Source organism: Anabrus simplex, chromosome 5 (assembly GCF_040414725.1).
Source record: "Anabrus simplex isolate iqAnaSimp1 chromosome 5, ASM4041472v1, whole genome shotgun sequence".
NCBI classification, from domain to species: Eukaryota; Metazoa; Arthropoda; class Insecta; order Orthoptera; family Tettigoniidae; genus Anabrus; species Anabrus simplex.
This window is the reverse complement of record NC_090269.1, coordinates 241654610-241680035: the sequence shown is the minus strand read 5'-3', so window position 1 is coordinate 241680035 and position 25426 is coordinate 241654610. Positions and strand designations below refer to the sequence as shown.

Below are 25426 nucleotides of genomic sequence, written 5' to 3'. Positions count from 1 at the left end.
AGCGGATGATGAAGAAATCGAAAGAATATATGAGGAGATAGAAGATTTAATACAATATGTAAAAGGTGATGAGAATCTAATTGTGATGGGAGACTGGAATGCAGTGGTAGGCCAAGGAAGAGAAGGTAGTACAGTAGGAGAATTTGGATTGGGACAAAGGAACGAAAGAGGAAGGCAGCTGGTTGAATTCTGCACTGCTCATAATTTAGTCCTTGCCAATACTTGGTTCAAACACCACAAACGACGGCGGTATACGTGGACGAGACCTGGAGACACTGGAAGGTATCAAATAGACTTCATTATGATTAGGCAGAGATTCAGAAACCAGGTGTTGGATAGCAAAACTTTCCCAGGAGCAGACGTGGACTCTGACCACAACTTGTTGGTCATGAAATGCCATCTGAAGTTGAAGAAATTGAAGAAAGGAAAGAATGCAAAAAGATGGGATCTAGACAAGTTGAAACAAAAGAGTGTGAGGGATTGTTTCAAGGAACATGTTGCACAAGGACTAAATGAAAAGGCTGAAGGAAACACTATAGAAGAAGAGTGGAGAGTCATGAAAAATGAAGTCAGTAGGGCCGCTGAAGAAATGTTAGGAAGGAAGAAAAGATCAACTAAGAATCAGTGGATAACTCAGGAAATACTAGACCTGATTGATAAACGACAAAGATACAAGAATGCTAGAAATGAAGAGGGTAGAAAAGAATACAGGTGGTTAAAGAATCAAGTGGATAGAAAGTGCAAGATAGCTAAGGAAGAATGGCTGAAGGAGAAATGCAAGGATGTCGAAGGCTGTATGGTTCTGGGAAAGGTAGATGCTGCATACAGGAAAATCAAGGAAACCTTTGGAGATAGGAAATCTAGGTGTATGAATATTAAGAGCTCAGATGGAAAGCAACTTCTAGGGAAAGAAGACAAAGCAGAAAGATGGCAGGAACATATCCAACAGTTGTATCAAGGTAAAGATGTAGATAATTTGGTTCTTGAACATGAAGAGGCTGTTGATGCTGATGAAATGGGAGACCCAATTTTGAGGTCAGAGTTTGACAGAGCTGTGAGTGACCTAAATAGGAACAAGGCACCTGGAATTGATGACATTCCCTCTGAATTACTGACTGTCTTAGGAGAAACCAGCATGGCAAGGTTATTTCATTTAGTGTGCAAGATGTATGAGACAGGAGAAGTCCCATCCGATTTTCGACAGTATGTTGTTATACCTATTCCCAAGAAAGCCGGTGCTGACAGGTGTGAAAACTACCTCACCATTAGTTTAGTATCTCATGCCTGCAAAATTTTAACACATATTATTTACAGGTAAGGTAAGGGTTATTCTGCCCGAAGGCAGGTCCGAACCTCCGCAGAGGTGTTCCTGAGCCGGAGTTTACGTACGGTAGGGTGGCCAGTTCCTTTCCGCTCCTCCATTCCCTTACCCCCACCAACAGCACGTGGCAACCCATCCAACTCCTGACCACGCCCAATGTTGCTTAACTTCGGAGATCTCGCGGGATCCGGTGTTTCAACATGGCTACGGCCGTTGGCATTATTTACAGAAGAATGGAAAAACAAGTTGAAGCTGAGTTGGGAGAAGAACAATTTGGCTTCAGGAGAAATTTAGGAACACGTGAAGCAATCCTGACTTTACGTCTGATCTTAGACGATCGAATCAAGAAGGACAAGCCCACGTACATGGCATTCGTAGATCTAGAAAAGGCATTCGATAATGTTGATTGGACCAAGCTATTTATGATTCTGAAGATGATAGGGATCAGATACCGAGAACGAAGAATCATGTACAATCTGTATAAAAATCAGTCTGCAGTGATAAGAATCGAGGGCTTTGAAAAAGAAGCAGCAATCCAGAAAGGAGTGAGCAAGGGTGCAGTTTGTCCCCTCTCCTTTTCAATGTTTACATAGAACAGGCAGTAAAGGAAATCAAAGAGAAATTTGGAAAGGGAAGCACAGTCCAAGGAGAGGAAATCAAAACCTTGAGATTTGCCGATGATATTGTTATTTTATCTGAGACTGCAGAAGATCTCGAGAAGTTGCTGAATGGTATGGATGAAGTCTTGGGTAAGGAGTACAAGATGAAAATAAATAAGTCCAAAACAAAAGTAATGGAGTGCAGTCGAACGAAGGCAGGTGATGTAGGAAATATTAGGTTAGGAAATGAAGTCTTAAAGGAAGTAGATGTATATTGGCAGAAGTAAGGAGGACATAAAATTCAGACTAGCACAAGCAAGGAAGAGCTTTGTTAAGAAAAGAAATTTGCTCACTTCAAACATTGATATCGGAATTAGAAAGATGTTTTTGAAGACTTTTTTGTGGAGCGTGGCATTGTATGGAAGTGAAACATGGACGATAACTAGCTCAGAAAGAAAGAGAATCGAAGCTTTTGAAATGTGGTGTTACAGAAGAATGCTGAAGGTGAGATGGATAGATCGAATCACAAATGAAGAGATACTGAATCGAATTGGTGAGAGGAGATCGATCTGGCTAAATTTGATGAGAAAAAGAGATAGAATGATAGGACACATCTTGGGACACCCAGGACTTGTTCAGTTGGCTTTTGAAGGAAGTGTATGTGGTAAGAACGGTAGGGTTCGACCAAGGTATGAATATGACAAGCAGATTAGAGCAGATGTAGGATGCAGTAGTTACGTAGAAATGAAAAGGTTAGCACAGGATAGGGTGGCATGGAGGGCTGCATCAAACCAGTCTATGGACTGATGACTCAAACAACAACAGTATTCCAGCTATTCGATCCCTACTCTGACACGCTGTTTCGAATGAGCAGTATGCACTCTTATGACAGAGGCTCTAGTAGTTGTAGTAGTAGTAGTACAGTAATTTCTGCCTATTCCAAATTATAGCACCACAATTTACTAAATAACTCAAAATTCAACCCTGAAAAGAATTGTTTCTTAAAAAGAGCTTCTTCCTCTTCACTTTCATTAAATTCTACATTCATTTTATTCAAAATTAGCTGTGAAGAGGGAGTGTCTCTTCTGACTTGGAGGAAGAAATTGCCTCCAAGTCAGATAGATTTTCCGCCGCCAGTGTAGTGAATTGAGATTTTCCAACTCATCGGGTACTCCTAGGAAACAGATTAGTAAAAATGCACAGTTTTTGCCCTGGGTCTCTCCATTATTCGACCCCCTCCCCCACCCCGAAAAAACTGTGTTCACAGATCACGGCTGTCTACGGCCTGGTCGTTCGAGCTCTGGAACTTTGGACTGTTAAATCGGCAGCATAGTACTGTTCGTTAAAAGTGAGAAAATGTGTGGTTTTTCATTTGATCGAGTATTTCATGTGAAATCATTGCTTTTACTCGCACCATTCCTACTGACGTCATTGTAATGACCTGTGTTCATTTCAATAGGGAAAACCAATAAGACAGTCTTTCTGAGGATGTAAAAAGGCAGGTGGAGAGTGAGTATCTGCCATTACAATGCAATTCCCCAACTTGATTGTGACTGATGGTAGGCAAGCGGGCCTACCATTACAATGAAAATTCCCTAACGCAGTCTTCATATGAGAAAAGACGTTCGGCGATTTCTCCATCACGTTTCTAGGGTAACTTTAAGAGCTATGCAATTTAATACAGTCTTGCTCACAACGTGTACTCTACCTAACCTACAATTCTGTATACAATGTAGAATTCCGTAGCGAAGCATGGGTACATCAGCTAGTATAAAATATAACAACCGCACAAACTTATGTATCAATCCTATATTTACCTAGTATTTTCAATTTCAAAGAACTTCGAAATTTATCAAACATTTCCCTTGATAAATTATTCCCTTCCCTAATTTATTTTCCTATAAATGAATATTTGCCCTATTTTGTGCTCTTTATCTTTCTTAAAACTTTAAAGCTCCACTCCAGCTTATCCGTTTACTATGTTTTGCTTTCTATATTAAAACACTTTTGAGTACAGAAAACTCAACTTCTACTACCTTATTGGAACAGTGGTACATTATGTGGATCAGTATTTTTGTCTTGAAGAATCATTCCTACATCTTTTAACTACTGAAAGTCCTCGTAATTAGCAAGAACCTGATCACTTTTATTTAGCCTTCTTCACCTGAAATCTTTTACATTTTTTTACAAATCATCCATGAGATCCAGTTACGCTGTCAGTGTTATATTTCTCCCCTGAAGACATGTGTTTGCACCTGGTAATACAGAATGGTTGGAAGGAATGAAAGCAAAGTTATTTCGTACAGTAACCTTCAAGAGCAACTTTTTCACAATGAAAATAGAATAAGCATCATCCTCATAGAGATGGATAACAATATTCAGTATCTTGTTAAAGTTGGTGGCATAATATAGATATAATCCCTTCAAATAGCAATGACACAACCCCACCTCCAAGAACAAGGTAGTCCCATTTTTGCAGTGAGGTTATGTTGCAAAATTTCAATAATTAAATACCATATTATGTTAGCTGTTTTCAGGGCTGGGCAACATCAATTTCACATTTTTTAAAGGCAAGTAGGCACTTATAGGCATTGTACATTAAAATATGTGAATATAGGCAATGCCATCTTTACTGTATACAGCCCTGAGATCTGAAATTGACTTATATTAATCCATGTCTGCCCACTATTGACATGAATAGCTGAATATTGTTGGTCATATATTAGTAAACAGGAGGAATATTTTAAACTGTGGATTACTAAACTTTCGTCTGCCGGACGACATGTGCAGATATTAGTAGCTCCTCTTCCCCCTCCCGCAAAGGTATTTGCTTCACTTTCTCTCTAGTTTCCTTTGTGCGAGTCCTGACCTTGTAGAGAACAGTTGTGTCACCGTACATTGCTTCATTCCGTCTCTACAGGAACCCCGTCGTCTGAGGTACAAATGCTTAGTGACGTTACTTTTATATTTTATACTAGTTGAGCAGTTTATTCATTCATTCATTCATTCATTCATTCATTCATTCATTCATTCATTCATTCATTCATTCATTCATTCATTTATTTATTTATTTATTTATTTATTTATTTATTTTCTAAAAATAAACAATAGCTTATTGCACATTGTGACTGAGTACTTCCATTATTAACATCAGAATATATCATTTCATTGTTACATTCTCATTAGCTGTAATTGTGTATTTAAATCGGGAAGCCACTCCAGAAAACTGAAATACATTTCAGATGGCAGAGAATATCGGAGATGACCCACACACAATACTACAACTTTTGACAGAAGTAGATGACATTGGCGACAACACAGCAGTAACTGGAGAGACGTGCAGTGAACCGGAGGATGGCTTTGAAGAGGACGACATCAAATTAACTGACAGAGAATCTGACCCAAGATATAACCCACAGTTAGATGATTCCTATGATTCTGACGAGCCGGGAAGAAAGAGAAGATGTGATCCTGAACCAACATACTCTGAAGACTCTGATTCGACTAATAGCAGTTCACCTGATTGTTTCCAGTGCTAGGCATCTGAATGTTATAGTTCCTAATAAGACCAATCTACAAGGGAGAAATAAACACAAATGGTCAGCACTTCCATCGAGAAACCATAATACCCAGACACCCACCACGAAGATAATTCATATAAAGCAAACTCCTTTAGGAGAAGCCAGAAATGTTTCAACACCCATGGAATCGTATTCTGTATTCTTTAACAATTTCATTTTAGATAAACTGGTACAATACATGAATGAGGAAATATAAGTTCAGACTTGTAACTATGCTACAGCTAATGCAACAATTTCTCAAACAAGCAGAGAAGAAATCAATGCTCGTTTTTGGTATACTTGTGTTATCAGCAGCCATGAAAACCAATCATCTTACTACAAGAGAGCTGTTTGATCCAACTTTCTGTGGTTACAGAAATGTGGCAAAAGTGAGTTACACTAAGATAAGGTAAATTTAAGGGTTCCACCCTTTCAATACAATACAATACAATTATATTGTGCAAAGTATCACAACACATTTAATATGGTACCGGTTTCGACACTGTGTTTGTGTCATCATCAACCGATCATTAAAAATAGCAAAAGAACAAAATATAAAAGACAATATTCACACACATGACGCACAAATAATAAGTGTAACACTTAAAAGTAAGATAGTCCTTGACGAAAAATCCACAATGAAGTTTAAAAAACATTCTTCTTCTTGTTATAATGTATTTAAGACATGATAGTCTTGATTAACCTTGATATGAGGAGGAAAGCCAAACTTTAATGCTGAGTCTTAATTGGGTATGTGTTTAAAATCTTGAATATACACATTAAAATCTTGAAGTTGTTGTCTTGTTGTGACAGAGTAAAATGGATCTCTAAATAGAGAAACAACTTTTAAATACAGTTGATGTATAACAGCAGCTTTAAAGTAAGTGTTGCAGTACATCAAGCAGTGGAAAGCTACAAAGGTGAAGGTCCTTTTTTTTTTTCTTTTCTGTTTAAGACTTAGGCTTCTCAGTTTGATACGGAGCATAAACAACCTAAAGAAAAACGAGAACTAATTGGGAATGCAAAAGACATAAAGAGGTGAAGAAACTGAGAGGAAGAAGAAAGACTGATTGAAAACAAATGGAAACAAAAGAAAACTAATAGTATGAAACTCACCTTGCTCAGCATGCCATGAAGTCATGTGGAGAGTTCAATACAGACCAACCATGAAGTTTTTAACTGTAAATGTCAAGTGAGCGTTTTGATTTTCCTTTGAAGTGTCTTAGATTCAATGATAAATCTACTATGGTAGAGGGACGAGCGAGTGACAATTTGCAGCCATTCAAGATGTGTGAGATGAGTTTATCAAGAACTGTCGAGACTCATACAAGCCAGGAAGTTACACAACCATTGACGAACAACTTGTTGGATTTTGTGGACGTTGTCCTTTTAGGATGTACATACCCAACAAACCCACAAAATATGAAATTAAGATTGTTATGTTGAACGACGTTGGGACCAAATATATGATTGACACTAAGCCATATTTGGGGGAAAATACGAATATGTCTGGTCAACCTCTCGCTCATTATTTTGTAAAAGAACTGACTGTGATCATCCATGGTTCAAATAGGAATGTAACCATGGATAATTGATTTACCTCCGTCCCATTGGCTGAAGACCTTTTGAAACCACCTTACTCTCTGACAGTTATACGAACAATAAGAATAAATGCGAGATATCTCCTGAGCTCCTTGAAGTGAAGAAGCAAAAAATCCACATGTCAGTGTTTTGTTTTGATGGACCAAAAGCTCTTGTATCATACAAACCAAAGCAGGGGAAGTCTTTGTTCTGCTATCCACTACTCACGAGGACATAGAAATAAGGGATAATAGTGGCAAACCTGCAGCAATTGGAATTTATAATGAAACAAGAGGTGCAACAGACTCTTTCGTACAAATGTGTTGCAGCATGAACTGCAGTAGAAAGACCCAACGCTGGCCTCTGTGTGTATTCTTCACTATGATCGATATGTTCTTAGTCAATGGATATATTTCATTCTGCCACAACATCCTCCGAAAGGGAGGGAAACCTATCTCGAGAAGGGCATTCGCGCAGCAGTTAAACGGTGACCTGATTAGACCTCACCTCTAGCTCCGCCTTACGCAACCATCTTTGCTGCAGGAATTACGTGGTATGATCTGTGAGATTCTCAATGAAAATATTATAGTACACAGGCCAGACCAAGCACAACTTGGCAAAAAGAAAATATGTACATTTTGTCCCTCAAAGCTACGAAGAATGACACGGTTTTATTGTCCGGTTTGCTATTGAGCCATGTGCAGAGACCACCGATTAACAACATGTGCTGAGTGTTGAAATGAAACGAGTGTGTGAAAAATGGAAAAATCTGTCTGTACATAGAATGTATTACATGCTGGGTTGGTTATTAAGTTTTAAATAAAGTAATTGTAAGAGTTATGGAAGGTTTTTTTTCGTAGTCTCGTAGACAAATGCTTAGTAATAACGTACTTCATAGAAGAGCATAGTAATCTAGGGTTAAGGTGCATTGTTTACAGTTCATAGTTTGACACTTAACTGCACAACATGAAAACGAGACTCTCAGTTTAGTGCCTTATCAAGTGGCTGGGTGTGAAATATCATTCTATAAACAACCCAGAAGATGACGTCCAGTTGTGGTGAGTATTATTTTGTTATATTGTTATGTTTAATAGTAAAATTGCGCTGTTATGTGAAACATAATAATGAAACATGCATTTAACATATTTTTAATTCATTTGTGGTATATTGATAGTTGTTTCTCTCTAGAAGAACACAAAAGTTCCACGTCGACATATATCAACAGTGGGCGCGAACGGGATTACCTCAGTACTGATATAGAGTTTTCCTTTATTCTTCTTGGATATGTCGAGCAGATCATTAGTATCCTGGAGGAATCAGAACCACCTGAAAATGCTTTTCATAGTGATAGTCACGAGTCATGTAAGGATACAATTGAGAGAAATTAATCGATGATTCCACCTAATTGATACTATTTATTTGCCTTTGGGAAACTAAAAACTGTAGTACATGTTTTGTCTAGTGACTAGACATCAGCCACGTCTCATTTAGGTGTAATGTTTACAAGAAGTAAGGACATATTCATCTCTTCTTAATCCTAAAAAGACATTTGAAAACCTTAAAAATAATTAACATAATTCAAACTAAAGGAAAGTGTTATGGGAATGGGGAGGGATGGGCGAAACTATCACATTATGGTTTAAAAAGTTTTTTAGCAGTTAAAATGGTTTATAGCTAAAAATACTTTTGATGCCATATACAATGTACTTTTAAAAGTTAAGTAGTCCTTATGATGGTGCGAGTCTCAAATATTCTGGGAATGTGATCTGTTTGTATGTGCATGCGTGCTCGTTATCACAGTGCAGTGTGGAAGAGGGGGGAAGAAGGTCTATCTTCAGCTCCTTTGTTGTTGGCTGTGTCTTGAGCAGAAGGAGATTCTAGCTGAGAATTAAAGCGGTCCAGCTTGTTTATGTTATTAGTTACGAGCTCATATTTCCAACACCTGTAGGTAAATTATGATATTATCATACAGAGGATTTTTGTGTTCTAGGATGTCATTTAAATTTTTGTTGTTTGTTTGTCCAAATAAATGTGAATGTTTTCATAATTGTTCAATAATTTACCTTTGCTGATTCTTTTTATTATTGCATCCTTTTCAGTGTCAAGACATAAAAAAAGGCTGATCTGCATGAATCCAAAGCTCCCACACTACCAAAACTGCAGAAAGAGAATATACCAATTAGACCCATTATAAATTTTTGAGACAGTCCCACATACAAAACATCTCAGTTTATACACAAATTTCTGTCTCATAATTACACTTTTCACAAGAAAAATCCCATTCAAAATTCAGTAGATTTTTGTAAAATAATTAAAGACTTTAAATTAACTTTCTTTCGTACTACTTGTTCGTTTGACATAAAAGATATGTATACTAATATTTCTATTGAAAAAAGCAAATAACATTTTAAAGAAGAATCTAATGGAGCACAATTGAATTAGCGCACCGGAGGTCAAAGATTTCATAAATATTCTTAAGTTCGTACACAAGCACAATTATTTTTCTTTCAATAACAAAATCTACTGTCAAAAAGGCCTTCCGATGGGAGCTCCGGCTTCAGTCCTTCTGCAAGCATTTATCTTGATCACCTTGAACACACACAAATTATCCAAAAAATAGGTTTGGACTTGTAGATGCGCTATGTGGATAATGTTTACACCATAATAGATAGCAGACTTAACGACAGCGGCAACATTCTAAATTACATGTTATAATTCTCATATTTTGGTCCGTATTGAAATGTACAATGAAGTCAAATAAATAATAAAGTTTAATTATTCCACCTATTCAATACATAAAAAGAGATGTTAATAAAGAATTAAATCTGTAAATAAAACTATAGGAACATGTTTTGCCCTTTAATTAAGGGCATCTTCAGCCTAATCTCAATCTGAAAGTTAATTTATCAGGTACCTGATTGTAATTAAAATACATATGAATATGAAGATGATGTTGGAAATGTGTTTCAAATGGTGAGCAAAATGGTTGACAATAGTTTTGGTATTCTTAAAATGAAACCTTAATAAAGTCTAATATACAAATAGTCGTAAATTTATGAATGCTCTTGTTTAAAAATTGGTAACAAATTGTTTACTGGTATTCTTTTAAGAATGTAAATTTTGTAAAGAGACGTTTCCGTTGCTCACTTCAAGTGAGGTTTGAAATAAATTGATACGTTGAAACAAGTAAAGTGGGGCCTTTTGATGGTTGAGGGTGTTAGAGAAAATTTATCAGGTATTAAACAGTTCAAGCGTAAGCATAAAAATTGTTAGACTGTTGAAACTCTCATGTGAAGAGATGAAACTGCAGTCTTCTAATACTCCCACAGCAAGAGCTTTACCAAAATTACATAAGAAAGATATACGTCCAATAGTCAATTGCAGAAATAGTCCAACATATAAAACCTCAAAATATATCCACAACTTTCTCAAAAAACATTACATTTTTAACAATAAATCCCCAATAAAAAATTCTGTTGATTTTTGTAATATTTTAAAAGAATTCACCTTTCAATATTACTAACATGTATTCTAACGTACCAGTCAACGAAACTGTAAATATTATCAAAAACAACCTCACTAAACACAGTAAACTTAGCAAACTCAAATTAGAAGAATTTTGTTCAAAAAACAACTATTTTGCCATAAAGGACGTCACAAACCCTAAGTAAATTCACATATCACGAACAGCTCTTTTGGATCCTTGTACGTTAATTCCTTTGATATAGAAAACAAAGTTGGCCAAGCTGTTTTAAAGATGGTTCCAAGATTACGATGCTAAAATGTTAACCTCTCCCACTTGAGGGTGGGATAACTCCTTCCTTCTTTCCATCCAGGGGTTCCCTACTTCTGCTTAGGGGAAATACTCCCGTGTTCCATGCTTCGAGTTTCCGCAAACTCTCTCCCAGTAAATAAATGTGTGTTCACTTGATCCCTAGTCCTTGCTTCATGTCCCTGTCGGGTACAATATAACACTAATCAGAGAGAAAAAATGGAAGGGATCCGACACTTCGAAAAATGAAGGTATCGGCCATAGAAAGGGAAAGGCCATGAAGGGCATGAAAATAAAAGACTTCCTAGGCCTCGAGTGCATTAATCCTGTTGTGGTCGGAAAAGAACAAGAGTTGACAAAGGAAGATCGAGTAGGATAGATGAAAATGAGGAGCCTGGCCCAAATAAGTGGAAGCAAATCCAAGACTCAGCTAAATGCCCCATAGTCGCCAACCCACGCTCCAAAGTTTAGAGCCCCTGGGATCCCTATTAGTCGCCTCTTAAGACAGGCAGGGAATACCGTGGGTGGTATTCTGCCACCCCCACCCACAGGGGGATGCTATCACCTATCTGTTGGTCTGGCTTTTATTGCTGAAAAGTGGAAATAAAATTTAGCAAAATTATGAACAAAATAAAATAAAGATAGTAAAAATATACCAAAATAACTTCTGAAAAATGCTAAATTAGGCGAAAATTTTCACCAGAAACAGGTGTGTCTAATTATGGGTCAATAAAGGCAGTATAATAAGATGTTTTGTGGGAAAATAAAGGTACAAATATAAACATTACATTAGTATGACAAGGAATATTACACATGGTGCTTCTTATTGTTTCTGCAACAATGATGTTCATGGTAGAAATGTTGGAAGCACAAAACGGTTTTACACCAACCACACCTAATGAAATGAGGATAAGAGCAAGTGGAACATTTTACATCACTTCTATCAAAACTATATTGCACAGGGTCCTCAAAGGCACATATTGCCATACAGTTGGTGGTATGTCAGAGACTGAATTTTCAAGAAGATGTTTCTCTGTACCAAAACAATATCCAAAGTCAATAAACTAACAGTGTCATATATTCTACGCACAAAGCTTTTCCATACTCTAAACCTATATACATCTAGCGATCAACAGTAAGCCAGCCCTGTGGTATAAGTGTAGCATGTCTGCCTCTTATCTGGAGAACCCGGGTTCAATTCCTGGCCAGGTCAGGGATGCTTACCTGGATCTTAGTGTTGGTTTGAGGTCAACTCAGCTTATGTGATTACAATTGAGGAGCTATCTAACCGTGAAATAGCGGCCTCGATCTAGAACGCCAAGAATAATGGCTGAGAGGATACGTCATGCCAACCATACAACACCTCATAATCTTCAGGCTGAGCAGTGGTCGCTTGGTAGGACATGGTCCTTCAAGGCTGTTGTGCCATGGGGTTTGGTATGGTTTTTCTGATTGACAATAAGCTGCGACACCAGAAGGGATTATTATCAACTGTACGTGATCTTCATTTTGTACAGATTTATAGTCCACAAAAAAAATCTAGAAGGAATGCATTATTACCAGACTGTGCATTACACTTGTGTACACCATTAAATTATTTGTTCACTAGTATACATCCCATTTTATGGACTTTCTGCAACCAACATGAATATTTTCATGTGAAAACGTTCTTTTTCACTGTCTTACCAAACACACCTTTATGAAATTAAAGAATCATCTAGACCTCACCTTTATTGTTCAGAAATTTATGTTAAACATTCACAAGAACAAAGAAGTTAAACTACACAAATTGTTAACACCCCTAATAAATATTAGTCACACTAAAATACTGCTGAAATTTACAAATGTATAACCTTAGGAAAATTGTACACCAGCCACTGATTAACAAACAACAAAAATAATATTCAGAAAACAAACGTGTAAAGCAATAACTACTAACAGTACTATTCTGAATGCTATCACAAAAGTGACTGAGAACAAGGCAAGTCACATGGCAATAGTATCCCTAATATCTGGCATTGCTGGGATCATTGCCATGGCAACAGACTGTTTTCGAGCAGTGTTAGCTTTTTCTCGCTGCTAGCACTAAATGTCAGACTCCAACTCTTGTGGGGCCTAGTCGAGGCATTTTTTTGCTGTTTCTTTTTCAACAGCCTATATGCCACCCATTCTCTATCTACGTAGGTGCTTTGAAAAGTTCTCGGAATGTACTAGAATTAAGTATCTTACCTCGGTGGAACTGCTTTTATTTTTCAAAATAATCTCCCTGTAGACTAATGCATTTGGTCCAGCGATGTTCCAATGCCTTGATCCCACCTCGAAAATGAGATTCCTGCAGGCCTGCAAAATACTTCTCCAATTCGGCTGTCAGTTCTTCCCTTATAGAAAATCTCCATCCACTGAGGAAAATTTTCAGCTTGGGGAATAGATGAAAGTCTGATGGTGCCAAATCAGGTGAATAAGGTGGATGTGGCAACAATTCGTACCCCGGTTCATGAAGTTTTGCCATGGCAGTAACACTTGTGTGGGGCGGAGCGTTGTCCTGATGAAAGATGACCTTTTTCCTTGCCAAACCAGGCCTTGTTTCGCGTATCTTTTCCTGTAGTTGGTCTAGGAGGTTTGCATAGTATTGCCCCATAATTGTTTGGCCAGTAGGAAGATAATCTATCAGCAAAATGCCTTTTGCATCCCAGAAAATTGAGGCCATGGCCTTTCCGGCCGAACACACTGTCTTTGCTTTCTTTGGTGGTGGTGAATCAGCATGTTTCCACTGCTTTGACTGCTGTTTTGTCTCTGGGGTATAGTAGTGGACCCAAGTTTCATCTGTAGTCACAAACCGGCGCAAAAAATCTTGTTGGTTGCACTGAAAACAGGCCAGACTTTGTTCGGACATTTCCAATCTGGTGCGTTTATTGTCCAATGTCAAGAGCCGCGGCACCCATCTTGCGGATAATTTTTTTATACCCAATTCTTCGGTTAAAATATAATATACCCATTCAGAAGACATCCCTACAGCTTCAGCAATCTCCCGCACTTTCATTCGATGATCCTCCACGACCATTTTATGCACTTTTGCGATAAATTCGGGGGTCGTAACACTTTTTGGCCGTCCACTATGGGGATCATCATCCAAACTCTCCCTACCAAATTTAAATTCGCTGATCCACTTGGCAACAGTTGAAAATGAAGGAGCAGAGTCCCCCAGTGTGTTCTGAAAGTCGGCATGAATTTCCTTTGCTTTCATACCTTTCTTTACAAAGTATTTAATCACTGCTCGAATCTCAGTTTTTCGATTGTCACAAATCACTACGCGGGAACAACAACAAAGAGTCGTCACTACCATACTCCTGCAGCTAGAGTACTGACGCGCCACGTGTTCACTCACAAAGGACGTGTGATTATTGCACGGGAACCTCGTTGCTGTAGCACTGACATCTAGCAGTGATTCTGAGAACTTTTCAAACTGTCCTCGTACAGTATATCCTGAACCAGTTGAGCTTTGGAACTTTTCACTAATCATATCCATATACTCCTGCCTCGATACAGATGTTGATTCCCATAGGGAATCTGAAATATATGTCCTGAATGAGTAAATTTATAATACCAATATAAATGGTCCCTTATTGGACATTATAAATTTTCCAACTAACTCATTCCTGGTTGCCAGCGTTTCGCCCTCGTGTGCTAGGTTGGGCTCATCAGTTGGCACCTAGCACACCTACCAAGATGCTGACTGGTGCATACCGTGGAGGCCACTGCATAGGCTACTTGGAGCCACCGGCAGTGCCAATGCACTATGAGAGACTTTGTCTCTTTACAAAAAATTGATACCTGCTTGGCTATCAGATGATATAGATGTTGATTCCCATAGGGAATCTGAAATATTTGTCCCGGATGAGTAAATTTATAATACCAATATAAATGGTCCATGAGTTAGCTGGAAAATTTATAATGTCCAATAATGGACCATTTATATTGGTACGCCTACCTTGTCCTGGAGCTATCTACCCTTATCTGTCTGCAGACGGACTTCACTTTCTTTATCACAGGCCTAGTGATACTTAGTTCACTGCAGATCATATACTGGTTTTTATCATTGAAAACCCCCTGGAATATCAATACAGTCCTAATAGATTTTATTAATTCAAGGTCAGTTATGATATACAACAGTCTCTTACCAATCTTTTACCCCTACTCTTCATACATAATAATGAATAACCATATGTTTGAATAAAGTATTGTAACTGCTAATTGCATACTAGCACAAAAGTCCAGTAAACACTTTCCATTCCTACTGACTTCCATATCTTCCCCACATTTATGCATCATCTTTTCTTATCCTTCAGTTCTGTTTCCAATTCTCACATTGAGGTCCACTATCCTTTCGTTGTTGACCCTGGCTATGATATCACTCAGTGCTTCATAAAACATATCTAATTCATCCTCATCTGCTCCCTCACACAGTGAGTACCTAGGTATATTATATTAATTCTTATCCTAATTCCTCCCCATTAAATTCCTGAAGAGCAGTCTTACCCCAAACTCTGGCCTTCCCCTTTTAACACATGTTAAGAACAATTTATAACCTCCTATCTCTTCCTCATTATATCCCTTTACTCTAACATCATTAACTCCTAATACATCCAGGCGCATCTTCCATGGAGACTCAGCCAGTTCTTCTTTCTTTCTTTCTTTCTTTCTTTTTTTCTTTCTTTCTTTCTTTCTTTCTTTCTTTCTTTCTTTCATAAGCTCCATTAATATTGTTAGCACCCCATGGAATTCTGTTTCATTTGCTAAGTTGTACCCAAGGAGTTCCTACCCTGTCAAATGGATGCAGAACTCCATCAGTCCTATTGGTCCAAGGCTTGCTTGAAACATTCTGAGTTCATAAAGTTTCTATGAAGTATGATCTACCCTACTTACACATAATCCCTGTGAGAATTTCTCCACTAATGGATTAGGAACTATAGGTAGATTGTATAATCTTAGCCATCTGAGCGTATGGATGGCCATGATTCAGAAAATATCTGAGATGCCTACTCCTATTCAATAGCAATTGGTATCCTGGACTCTCAGAACTACTTACTAGACCCCTCGGCTGTTGGTCATGGTTCATGATCTAGGAGATGACTACAGAAGCCCACCCTAATAAAAATAGGTCCAATAATTTGGTAGAAGAGAATGTTGGTAGCCCTGAAGATGGTTTTCCATGTTTACCCATTTTCACACAAGGAAAATGCTGGGGCTGTACTTTAATTAAGGCCATGGTTGCTTCCTTCCCACTTCTAGCCCTTTCCTATCCCATCATCACTGTAAGACCTATCTGTGTCAGTGTGACGTAAAGTTAATTGTAATAATATATATATATATATATATGTGTTTTTGGCAGTGTAGCTTAGTCAAGCGACAGGCGTGGACGTGCTGAGTAGAGTGTGCCGGTAGTGCGAGAGGGGAGTGTTGGAGGGGAGTGCAAGAGTGAAGTGAAGAGCATCGTGGAAGATGATTGGTGTAGATCAATATAGGGCAAATATAGGAAGATGGCAGGGGAGAAAGAGGAAAGAAGAAGTGAAAATTGGAGCAAGCAAGAAGGAACTGGGCATGAAGGGGGCGAGGATGCTGACGGCAGTGGTGATTATGATAATGTTAATTATCGGTTTTGTGGAATTGAACCCCGGGCCGAGCTCTAGTGGAAGCTTGAGCTGGGAAGACATGGAAGTTATTAGGAAGGTGGTTAAAGAGGTGGTAGAAGAAATTTCCCGTTTGACCACCTTAAAAATATGATACAGGAGCAGACGCAAGAGTTCGACAATATGAAGAAATGGTTCCAGGAAAAAACAGACGATACAGTAACTAAAGTGGGAAGCAGTGTTAAAGAAATTGCGTCACTAAGAGAAAAAATAAGAAACTTAGAAAAGGAAGTGGCGAAGGCGAAATCAGAAGTAGAGGCCAGTAGTCAAGATCGAAGAAAGAAATGTTTATTTATTTATGGGGTTCCAGAGGATAAGAGGGGGGACAAAGTAATCACTATTTATAAAGTGTTGGAGCTAATCCAAGGAAAAATTAAAATCAATTTTAGCGAGGTTGATATAGACAATGCGGAAAGAATAGGGAAAGTGCAGGGTAGCAGGCCTATAAAAGTGAAATTTGTATCTACTTTGATGGCCGAGATAGTGATCAGAAACCCAGATAACATCCAGAATGACAAAATTTGGATTAAGAGACACATAGGAAGTGAAAAGATGAGGAATTTAAAAGTTCTTAAAAAGCACGTGATGAGGGCCAGACACCAAGGTTTGAAAGCTTATGTTAGGGGACAGCAGTTAGTAGTGACTAATGGCAGGTGGATAAGATTTTGGTCTAATAAACTTACTAGAACTAGAGGAAAGGATGAAGCAGGATGAAGATACGGGGATGAGAGTGGAAAAAAGGCTAGCAGCGGGAATCCTTCCAGGAGAAGACGGACATGAGGAAAGGGGAAGACCAGTGTCCAGTGAGGCCATAGAAACTGCTTCAGAGGTGACAAATGCAGAGGAAGGAAGGAAAAATGATCGCAGTATAGAGACAAGCTCCATGGCAAACCCGTGAAGAATTATTGATCAAGAGAGGTCAGTGTTTAGTATGTCACAATTGACAGCAATCAGGACCGCTGTCAAGGAAGTATGTAAGGAGTTGGGCGAGGAAGGCTGGGTAAGTGAAATGAAGAAGAACAGCGAAGGACAGAAAAAGTTAAAAGAGACACCTAGCAAAGGGGAGTCTTTGAGGAAAGGGAGAAGCATGAATTTAAAAGACTTGTAGGGAAAGAAGGACAAAAAGGAGGAGGGTGTAGTAACAAGAAGTAGAAAGTTAAGTAAAGAGAGTTAGTAGATGATAGAGTAAAGACATGTAGTGTTAGTAAATGAAGTAGATGTTAATGAGTTTGGTAGTAGTATGGATAAACTTGAGATGTGGAGAGGGTCTGGATTTGTAATTGTGGATTTAAGGTCATTTGGAAGAGTGATTAACTGAAGGATAAGAGTTTGATGTGGATGGATGTGGTAATTGATTGTGAGCAACTTGAATTGAAGACTGATTAGAAGAGGAGATGAGGAAATTGTGATAATTTGATTTGATAATTAAGGTAATAAAGATGTGAGTCGGAGAATAAAATATAAGGTAATTTGGAATGAGTAATTAGAATTGAAGAGTGGGTAGTTGATGAGTTGGATAAGAATCTGAAATGTGTTGGATAAGGTTTGTACTTTTAGGAGGTTGATTGATGTGAAAGGAAAGTGTGAGGTTGTGGTTTATTAATAGTATTGTAAGTGGTGATTAAGTGTGGTATTTGATTGTGAGTAATCTGAAATGAAAAGTGGTTAGTGGAGGCTGAGTGACGAGAAAGGAGTCTGAGAAATGGTGGTATGTTTATCGTAAAGTTTAATGATTGAAAATGGTTGTGAATTGATACTGATTAGTGAATTTAAAGTAGAATCAAGGTAATGTGATTGGTTATTGTAATGTGTATTGAATGCAATGGTTGAGAGTTGGTAATGATCAGTAGTAATGTAAGTGGTGATTAAGTGTGGTATCTGATTGAAAGTAATCTGAATCGAAGAATGATTAGTGGAGGCTGAGTGACTGCGAGATGGTGGTCTGTTTATCGTCAAGTTTAGTGATTGAAATGGGTTGTGAATTGGTATCGATTAGCAAATTTAGAGTAGAATTAAGGTAATGTGGTCTGTCTGTAGTATGGAGTGGTTGGATGTGGTTAGTGGTTAGTGGCTAGCTGTTGAGATGGAGGAGGATTTGAACTGTGGAGTTGTGTGGGTTTGTAATTATAAGAGGTTGAGTGATGTGAAAGGAAAAAATGAGGTTATTGTAACGTTTAGTATGTAAGAGAGTTGAGTGATTGAAATTGGTCGTGAATTGGTATTGATTAGTGAATTTAGAGTAAAGGTAACATGGTCTGTTTATTGTAATGTGTATTGATTAAAATGGTTGAGAATTGGTAACGATGAGTGAATATAGAGTGGAATTAAGGCAGTTTGGATGAGAATAGAAAGGTCGATAGTATGGAGTAGATGGATATGGTACTTTGTGAGTGGTTAGCTGTTGAGTTGCAGGAGAGATTGAAATGTGGAGTTGAGTGGGTTGCTAATTATAAGAGGTTGAGTGACTTGAAAGGATAAAGTGAGGTTGTGGTCTATTTATTATAAGGTATAGTTTTCAAAAGTTGAGTGATTTGAGCATAATTAAGGTAATTAGGATGTGAGATGGAGAGTAAAATATAAGGTAATTTGGAATGGATTTGGAATGTGATGTATATAAGGCTTTTTTGAGTGTTGAAGGCCAGGAGAATAGGAGGTGGATTGATGTAAAAGGAAAGGGTGGGTTTGTGATCAAGTGTGGTAGCTGATGGTGAGTAATTCAAATTAAGGAGTGGGTAGTTGAGGAGGTGGATGAGAACTTGAAATGTGGTGTTGGTTTGGGTTTGTAATTTTAAGAGGTGAAGTGACGTGAAAAGAGAGAGTAAGATTGTGGTTTCTTCATAGTTAATGTAAGTGGGGATTAAGTGTGATACTTGATTGTGAGTAATCTGAATTGAAGAGTGGTTACTTGAGGCTGAACGGCGAGAAAGGAAAGTGTGAGATTGTGGTTGTTTATTTAGAGTGGAACGAAGATAATCTGGATGAGATTGAAAAGCTCAGAGTGATGTGGGAACGAGAAGAGTTTATTTTGGTGAGGTAGACGGTGGGATAGTTGCTGAATATGAATATTGCGGAAAGAATATGTGGTTCACCAGCACAGCGGATAATGCAACGCTAAGCTGAGTTTGCAACCTAAGTAAGTCAGAAGAGAGTTCAGCGTGCGGTCTGGATTGTGACAGGTTGCTAGCTCAGCAAGAGGTGAGACGAAGGTTGTTTAAACCTCGTATGTCGACTGCCGAAGTTCTTTATTATACCCGTTATTAGGTTATTATTTTAGATTCTATTATCCGGCTGCCTTTTGCCAGTGCCTTTGGTTCACATCAAGAGTGGATCATGGGCCATACGACAGCGCATATGGTGGCAGATTGCCATTAAATTTATGTTACTGGACTATATAATCTCTGTACCTTGCTTAAGCTTTAAACTTCACGGATTTGAACTATATATTGGGCTGAAGCCTGTTAAGTTCAATAAATCCTTGTGTGTATATGTTTTTGAAGTGCCTTTGTACATACTAAAAAGCACACTAACAAGAGAAAAACCAACAAAAACACATAATAGAAATAATATTTAAACATCTTTACTTCAACTTTACACTGTTGGCAGGCCTGAAGATGGTTTTCCATGATTTCCCATTTTCACACCAGGCAAATAGTACCTTAATTAAAGCTATGGCTGCTACCTTCCCAATTCTAACCCTGTCTCATCCTTGCATTGCCAAAAACCTTTGATGTGTTAGTATAATGTAAACCACTAACAAAACAAAAACAAAAATCACCTTTGATTGTTGTTGTAGTGGAAGCCATTTCTTTTCAGTTTCAGCTCAGTTAATTTATAACTGCTAGGTTCTTCAGGCTGTCAAAACTAATTTATGAATAAATAAAATTTAGAAAATACCTGAAAAAGAAAACATATAACAACAGATTATACTTGAAAAAGAAGATGAATATGCTATAATTACAACTCCAGGAAGACCCATGACTCACCTAAGCATGATGCAATGGAAACTTACAGTAAACAATCCAGCTGGTGTAATGCCAGTGCCAGTTTATTGCACAATATCGTACTCCTAGGTGGACCAGTGAGGAGAGAAAACACCACATTGAGGAGTACTTCATCAATATAAATTATGACATTCAAACAATTATTGACAGAATGTACACAGGTTTTAGCATAAAAAGTTTTACAGTTCTCAATAATATTAATACACTCATAAGCTATATACAGAATAGCCCACTTAAAACTTTCACCACAAATATATCTGGAACAACAAGAGATATTGAAAAATGACTTTCACGGGCATGAAGGCAGAGAAGGGTCTAATTAACGTCAATACTATAAGCCAGTCAAAAACATAAGAAAATATTATTTTCAACTTAAACTCATGTTTTTTTTATTGACACCCTGTATTATTTCTTGCTCAATCATTAACATGAAAAATCCTGTAAGGAATGGCGTTTGTTTAATCGCAATAGGCCAGTTATATCCCGAGATATTGCAATGTGAAGTTGACGCTTGAGATAAACGAAATGCGCAGCATAGTATTTACTTTAATTAGCCCTTTCCCTGCCTTCATGTCCGTGAAAGTCATTTTTCAATATCTCTTGTTGTTCCATATATATTTGCGGTGAATGTTTTAAGTGGGCCACCCTGTAGGCTATTTACATAATAAAGAACAAAAATATGTGTGATTTGATAGAATCTGATGATGTTCTTTCAAGGATGAAACATGCCATTCTAATTTAATTAAGTTGTTTCTTTCTCAGCTGTTATCTGTTATGTTTTCTCTTTCAGGTGTTTTCTAAATGTTATTTATTGATAAATTAGCAGACTGAAGAACCTAAGAGTATTTTTTTAACTTGACAACAAACACTACATCTAACCTTGTGGTACTGGTGATCATTGTTCTAAGAGGAAGCATAATTGGGTAGCAATCCTCTATAAACACTCATAAGAGGAAAAATAAAAGAGGTCTGACTTGTCTAAGAATGAAGGTATCGGCAAAAGAAAGGGCAGGGCCAACTACCAACCCCAACTAAAGAGATCAAGAGCTGAGCAAAAGGTCGAACAGGAAAGATAAGTTACAAGTAAGAGAAAGCAATGACAAACTCAGCTGGGGACACGGTGGTCACCAACCCACACATCCAATATGAAGGACTTCCTGTGGGGTTCACCTATCTCAAGCATGCTTACTTGAAATATTTCTAAAACACATTGTACACACCAATATTCTGTGCAACAGTATCAAATATGCTCACCAGGTAACATTCATCAGAGTGTTGATACAGAGGGCACTAGGAAAGTTTTGCAATGTGAGTGAACGCTTTAGACTTTTTCAAAATAATTTCCACCACACTCAATACACTTCTCCATATGTCGAAACCAGTCACTGAACCAACTCTGCCACTTTTCTTCGGTTACATTTTCACACTCTTGATCGCATGCTACCAGAAGCTCCTCATCGGAAGAGTGCGAAGTCACATGGGGGAAGATCAGGACTATATGGAGGGCGATCAAGCACAGTCAATCCTGCTCTGGCAAGAAAATCCATTGTTACATTAGCACGATGTGCTGGAGCATTGTCATAATGCAAGAACCAAGTGTTGAGCCGTGACCTTGGATGGAGATGCTTGAGAGCCTAGATGATCTGAGGCAGACAAGTCTCACTGTACCACTTCACAGTAACTGTCCTTTGTGTTTCTAGCACAACCCGAGTCAGGATGTCCCGTTTAGTGAAGAATACTGCAATCATCCTTTTCTTCACTGACCTTGACTTTTGCACAGTCACAGGAGTACCCTCATCTTCAAACAGCCACACCGTGTTCTGGGATTTTGTTGGGACATCGTAATAACAAAGCCAAGTTTCGTCACCTGTAACGATGCTATTGATGTTGTGCGAAGTCCCATTTTCAAACTGTTTTAGCATTTCTCAGCACCATTTCACTCGATGTGCCCTTTGTTCCTCTGAAAGTGAATGGGGTACCCATGGAGATGGTCATGTAGAATTGAATGAATAGCTGGTGCAGGGATGTGGAGGGTTCTCTTCTACCTGCCAATATGTCAACTGCCTCTCTTGCTGCAACCTTTTCCTCACAGCTTCAATGTTTTCCTCAGTCACTGATTCAGACGCTCGCCCAGAACGAGGATCGCCTTCAACCCCAAAATTTTCCCTCTGGAACTCTTTGACCAGAGGAAAATTGTTGTCTGATGTGGACAGACTTTCCCCAGCACAGGAGTTATTTCCTCCAGGCACTAGTCAACAGTTAATCCACGAGCAAAATTGTAGCGGATAATTGCGTGATATTCACCTTTAGACCACACTGACATCTTAACTTGCTTTCAGTTCCACTGCTTGGTAACAACTGGTGTAAAGGTCGCGCTTTGCTGTCTCCTAGACCGGTTTTCACCCCTCTTTTCATCCCTCACCATAACATGGGTGTCCAGCCAACCATTTTTGCGTATTGCAAAACTTTCCTAGTGCCCTTGTAATGTTATACTACTAGGGAAATATTGGGAGGTATCGGACAGTTTAAGTTTTTGCCTAATATTTTTATGGAATAGGAAATAATAATGTAATGCATTTTATAAGCATCTATATTCTTATATGAATGTACGGTACTCCCTAGAATATATTAAATTACAATTAAAAACATGGATAATATTAGCAAATTACGTGGTCATTGCTCTCTTGTACGTTTGAAAAATGGAGTGTGGTATCGGACGGTCAATATTTTTAACAAAAAGAGATTTTTTACATTAAAAATACAAATAAATTAATGTTTAGCCATTATGAAAATATCATACTTTAAAATAATGCTTTTCCTTCAAGATTTACACAGTTTTCATGAGCCCAGCCTCTGCAAATACTACACTGAATCCAATCTTCATTGAAGCTCTCTCCACAAATGATGCAGTCATTTTTTCCATGATTTCCTGCATTGTCTTCAGTGAATGCTAGGGTTCTTTTTCCAGTTTTTAATGAATTTTTGGTGACTTTGCCCTTTCTCTTCTCTAGTTCAGACAAACAAGCTCATTTCTCCTCCAGTTGGTGTTTATATGGGGTGGAATTCAAGCCTCCTCTCTGCTCACGACGTCGTTTCCTCGTATCTAATTTCTCCTTTGTAGTGCTTGGAAGGGGTAAGATTTTCTCCAGTAGCACCTGGGATGTAGAAGATCTCTTCAGCTTCAAGTGGTGGGGATGGCTGTGCAAATGGTGTTGCTGCTTGTCTTGAAGTTCATGGGAAATCTTGATTTAAGGGTACAAGTGAAGTGAGGCAGTGAAGAAGAAGGTTCTTCAATAGAAGTCACTGGAGATTCAGAGAAGGATGATTGAAAATCCAGGTCCGTGAAAATATTGTGGTTGAAGGGGTAGATTCCCATACAGGCAAAGGCACTGAGCAAGCTCCATTCGGCACACTCTGGTCAACGCAAAGTTTACAAGTACAGTAATATCCCTGACTTATTTTCATTTTGAGATACTTTCTCATCCATAATGAGCACGCCTTGGTGTACGGATTTTTGAAGGGCGGTGGGCTCAGTATATGGACATGATTCTTCTTTGCGTACATGATGATGTCCATATTCTTATGTCTAGCGTGCCCATCTACGATCAACAGAACAATATATTGTTGTGAAGGATTTGTCCTCTCAGCCAAAGTCTGCATCCATTTCAGGAAGCCGCTTTTGGTAATCCACCTGCTTAGCTATCCATCCAAATTGCTACAATGTTTGAAAAGAAACTGATTCTAAACCCACGATATTACAGAGTAAGGAATACTGTTTCTGCTAATGTACTTAAAATTAAATGCAGCTTACCCTTGTTCCTGGTACTTCTTGGTAAAAATACATCCATGCCAGTTGAAAATCATACAAAGAACAAAAATGCACCACCACTGATAAACGACCCTGCCTATCGACTGAATAGGATGTTCTCACCCTTCAAACATGCAGACAGACCTGTGAGTAACTAAACAGGTTCTGCCACATGCTGCTAACAAAGATATCTGTGATTGTCCGACACCAGCCACCATCCGTTACCTCCCGATCCTTCCCTATACAAAATATTACCTGTGATTTAAACCATAGCTGACTTAAAGAAAAGTCAGTGATGATGTCACGCCTTCCTTGAGAAAAATTTAGTTAAAAATCTGCTTGATTTATAAAATTGGAAAAAACAAGATAGATGTTGATGATATATTTAAAAATAGAAAATATAGGATAGAAATGTATGGACCCTCTAACACTAAAATTAACACTTCCCCCCCCCTCTCAGTCCCTGCCTTATTCATACTACTTCATGTTTTGTTTAGCGGAGACATCTGATGATGCTATGGAGAAGTACGGCATGACTGAAGTATTAAAGATCTGGAAGAAAAGAACTCCATTCCTATATGATCTGGATAAGACACATGTATTGGAGTGGCCCTATCTTGCACCTCATTGGCTACCTGAAATATCAGGGTGAGTTTAACATTTATGACTTTTGTGTTCCTATGAAACTCCTCCTCAGGCATTCTCTGTGTACCATATCTGTTTAGATGGCTGATTGCAGTAACTGTGTAATCATTCATGAATTTAAATGTATTTGCACTGAAGAAGAATAAAATAAATGTCTTTGTACTTCTATCAGCTAACCCAGTTGTTTTAATTACTTTCTTTCTGTTCAGTGTGATGTCTTAGTTTAGAATGTTTTACAGTACCTACAGTGATGTACTGCATCAAGTTACTTACAAAGTCATTTCAAATGTTTGTTTCCACTTGACGCTTTAGATATTTCTCATTCTCCACTCAGCTGTATTACTTCATAAAATGGTGCTGAGTTGTTGATAGATCACTCATTTTGCCATTTATACCAGAAAAGGAACTGCAGATTTATCAGTAATTGTTTTTGTACCGTAAGTAAACCAGCC

At 38.1% G+C, this 25426-nt stretch overlaps 1 protein-coding gene across 2 annotated transcripts in view; it reads left to right on the top strand.

The window, feature by feature from the left end:
• Positions 1–25106, top strand: part of LOC136873946 (uncharacterized) — a 115986-nt gene extending 90880 nt beyond the window's left edge. For both annotated transcript variants that reach the window (XM_067147328.2, XM_067147327.2), the window contains one exon: positions 24827–25106. In XM_067147328.2, coding sequence (XP_067003429.2) covers positions 24827–24981 — 155 coding nt within the window. In that variant the 3' untranslated portion in view covers positions 24982–25106. The remainder of the gene's footprint in view (positions 1–24826) is intronic.
• Positions 25107–25426: the final 320 nt, after the last annotated feature.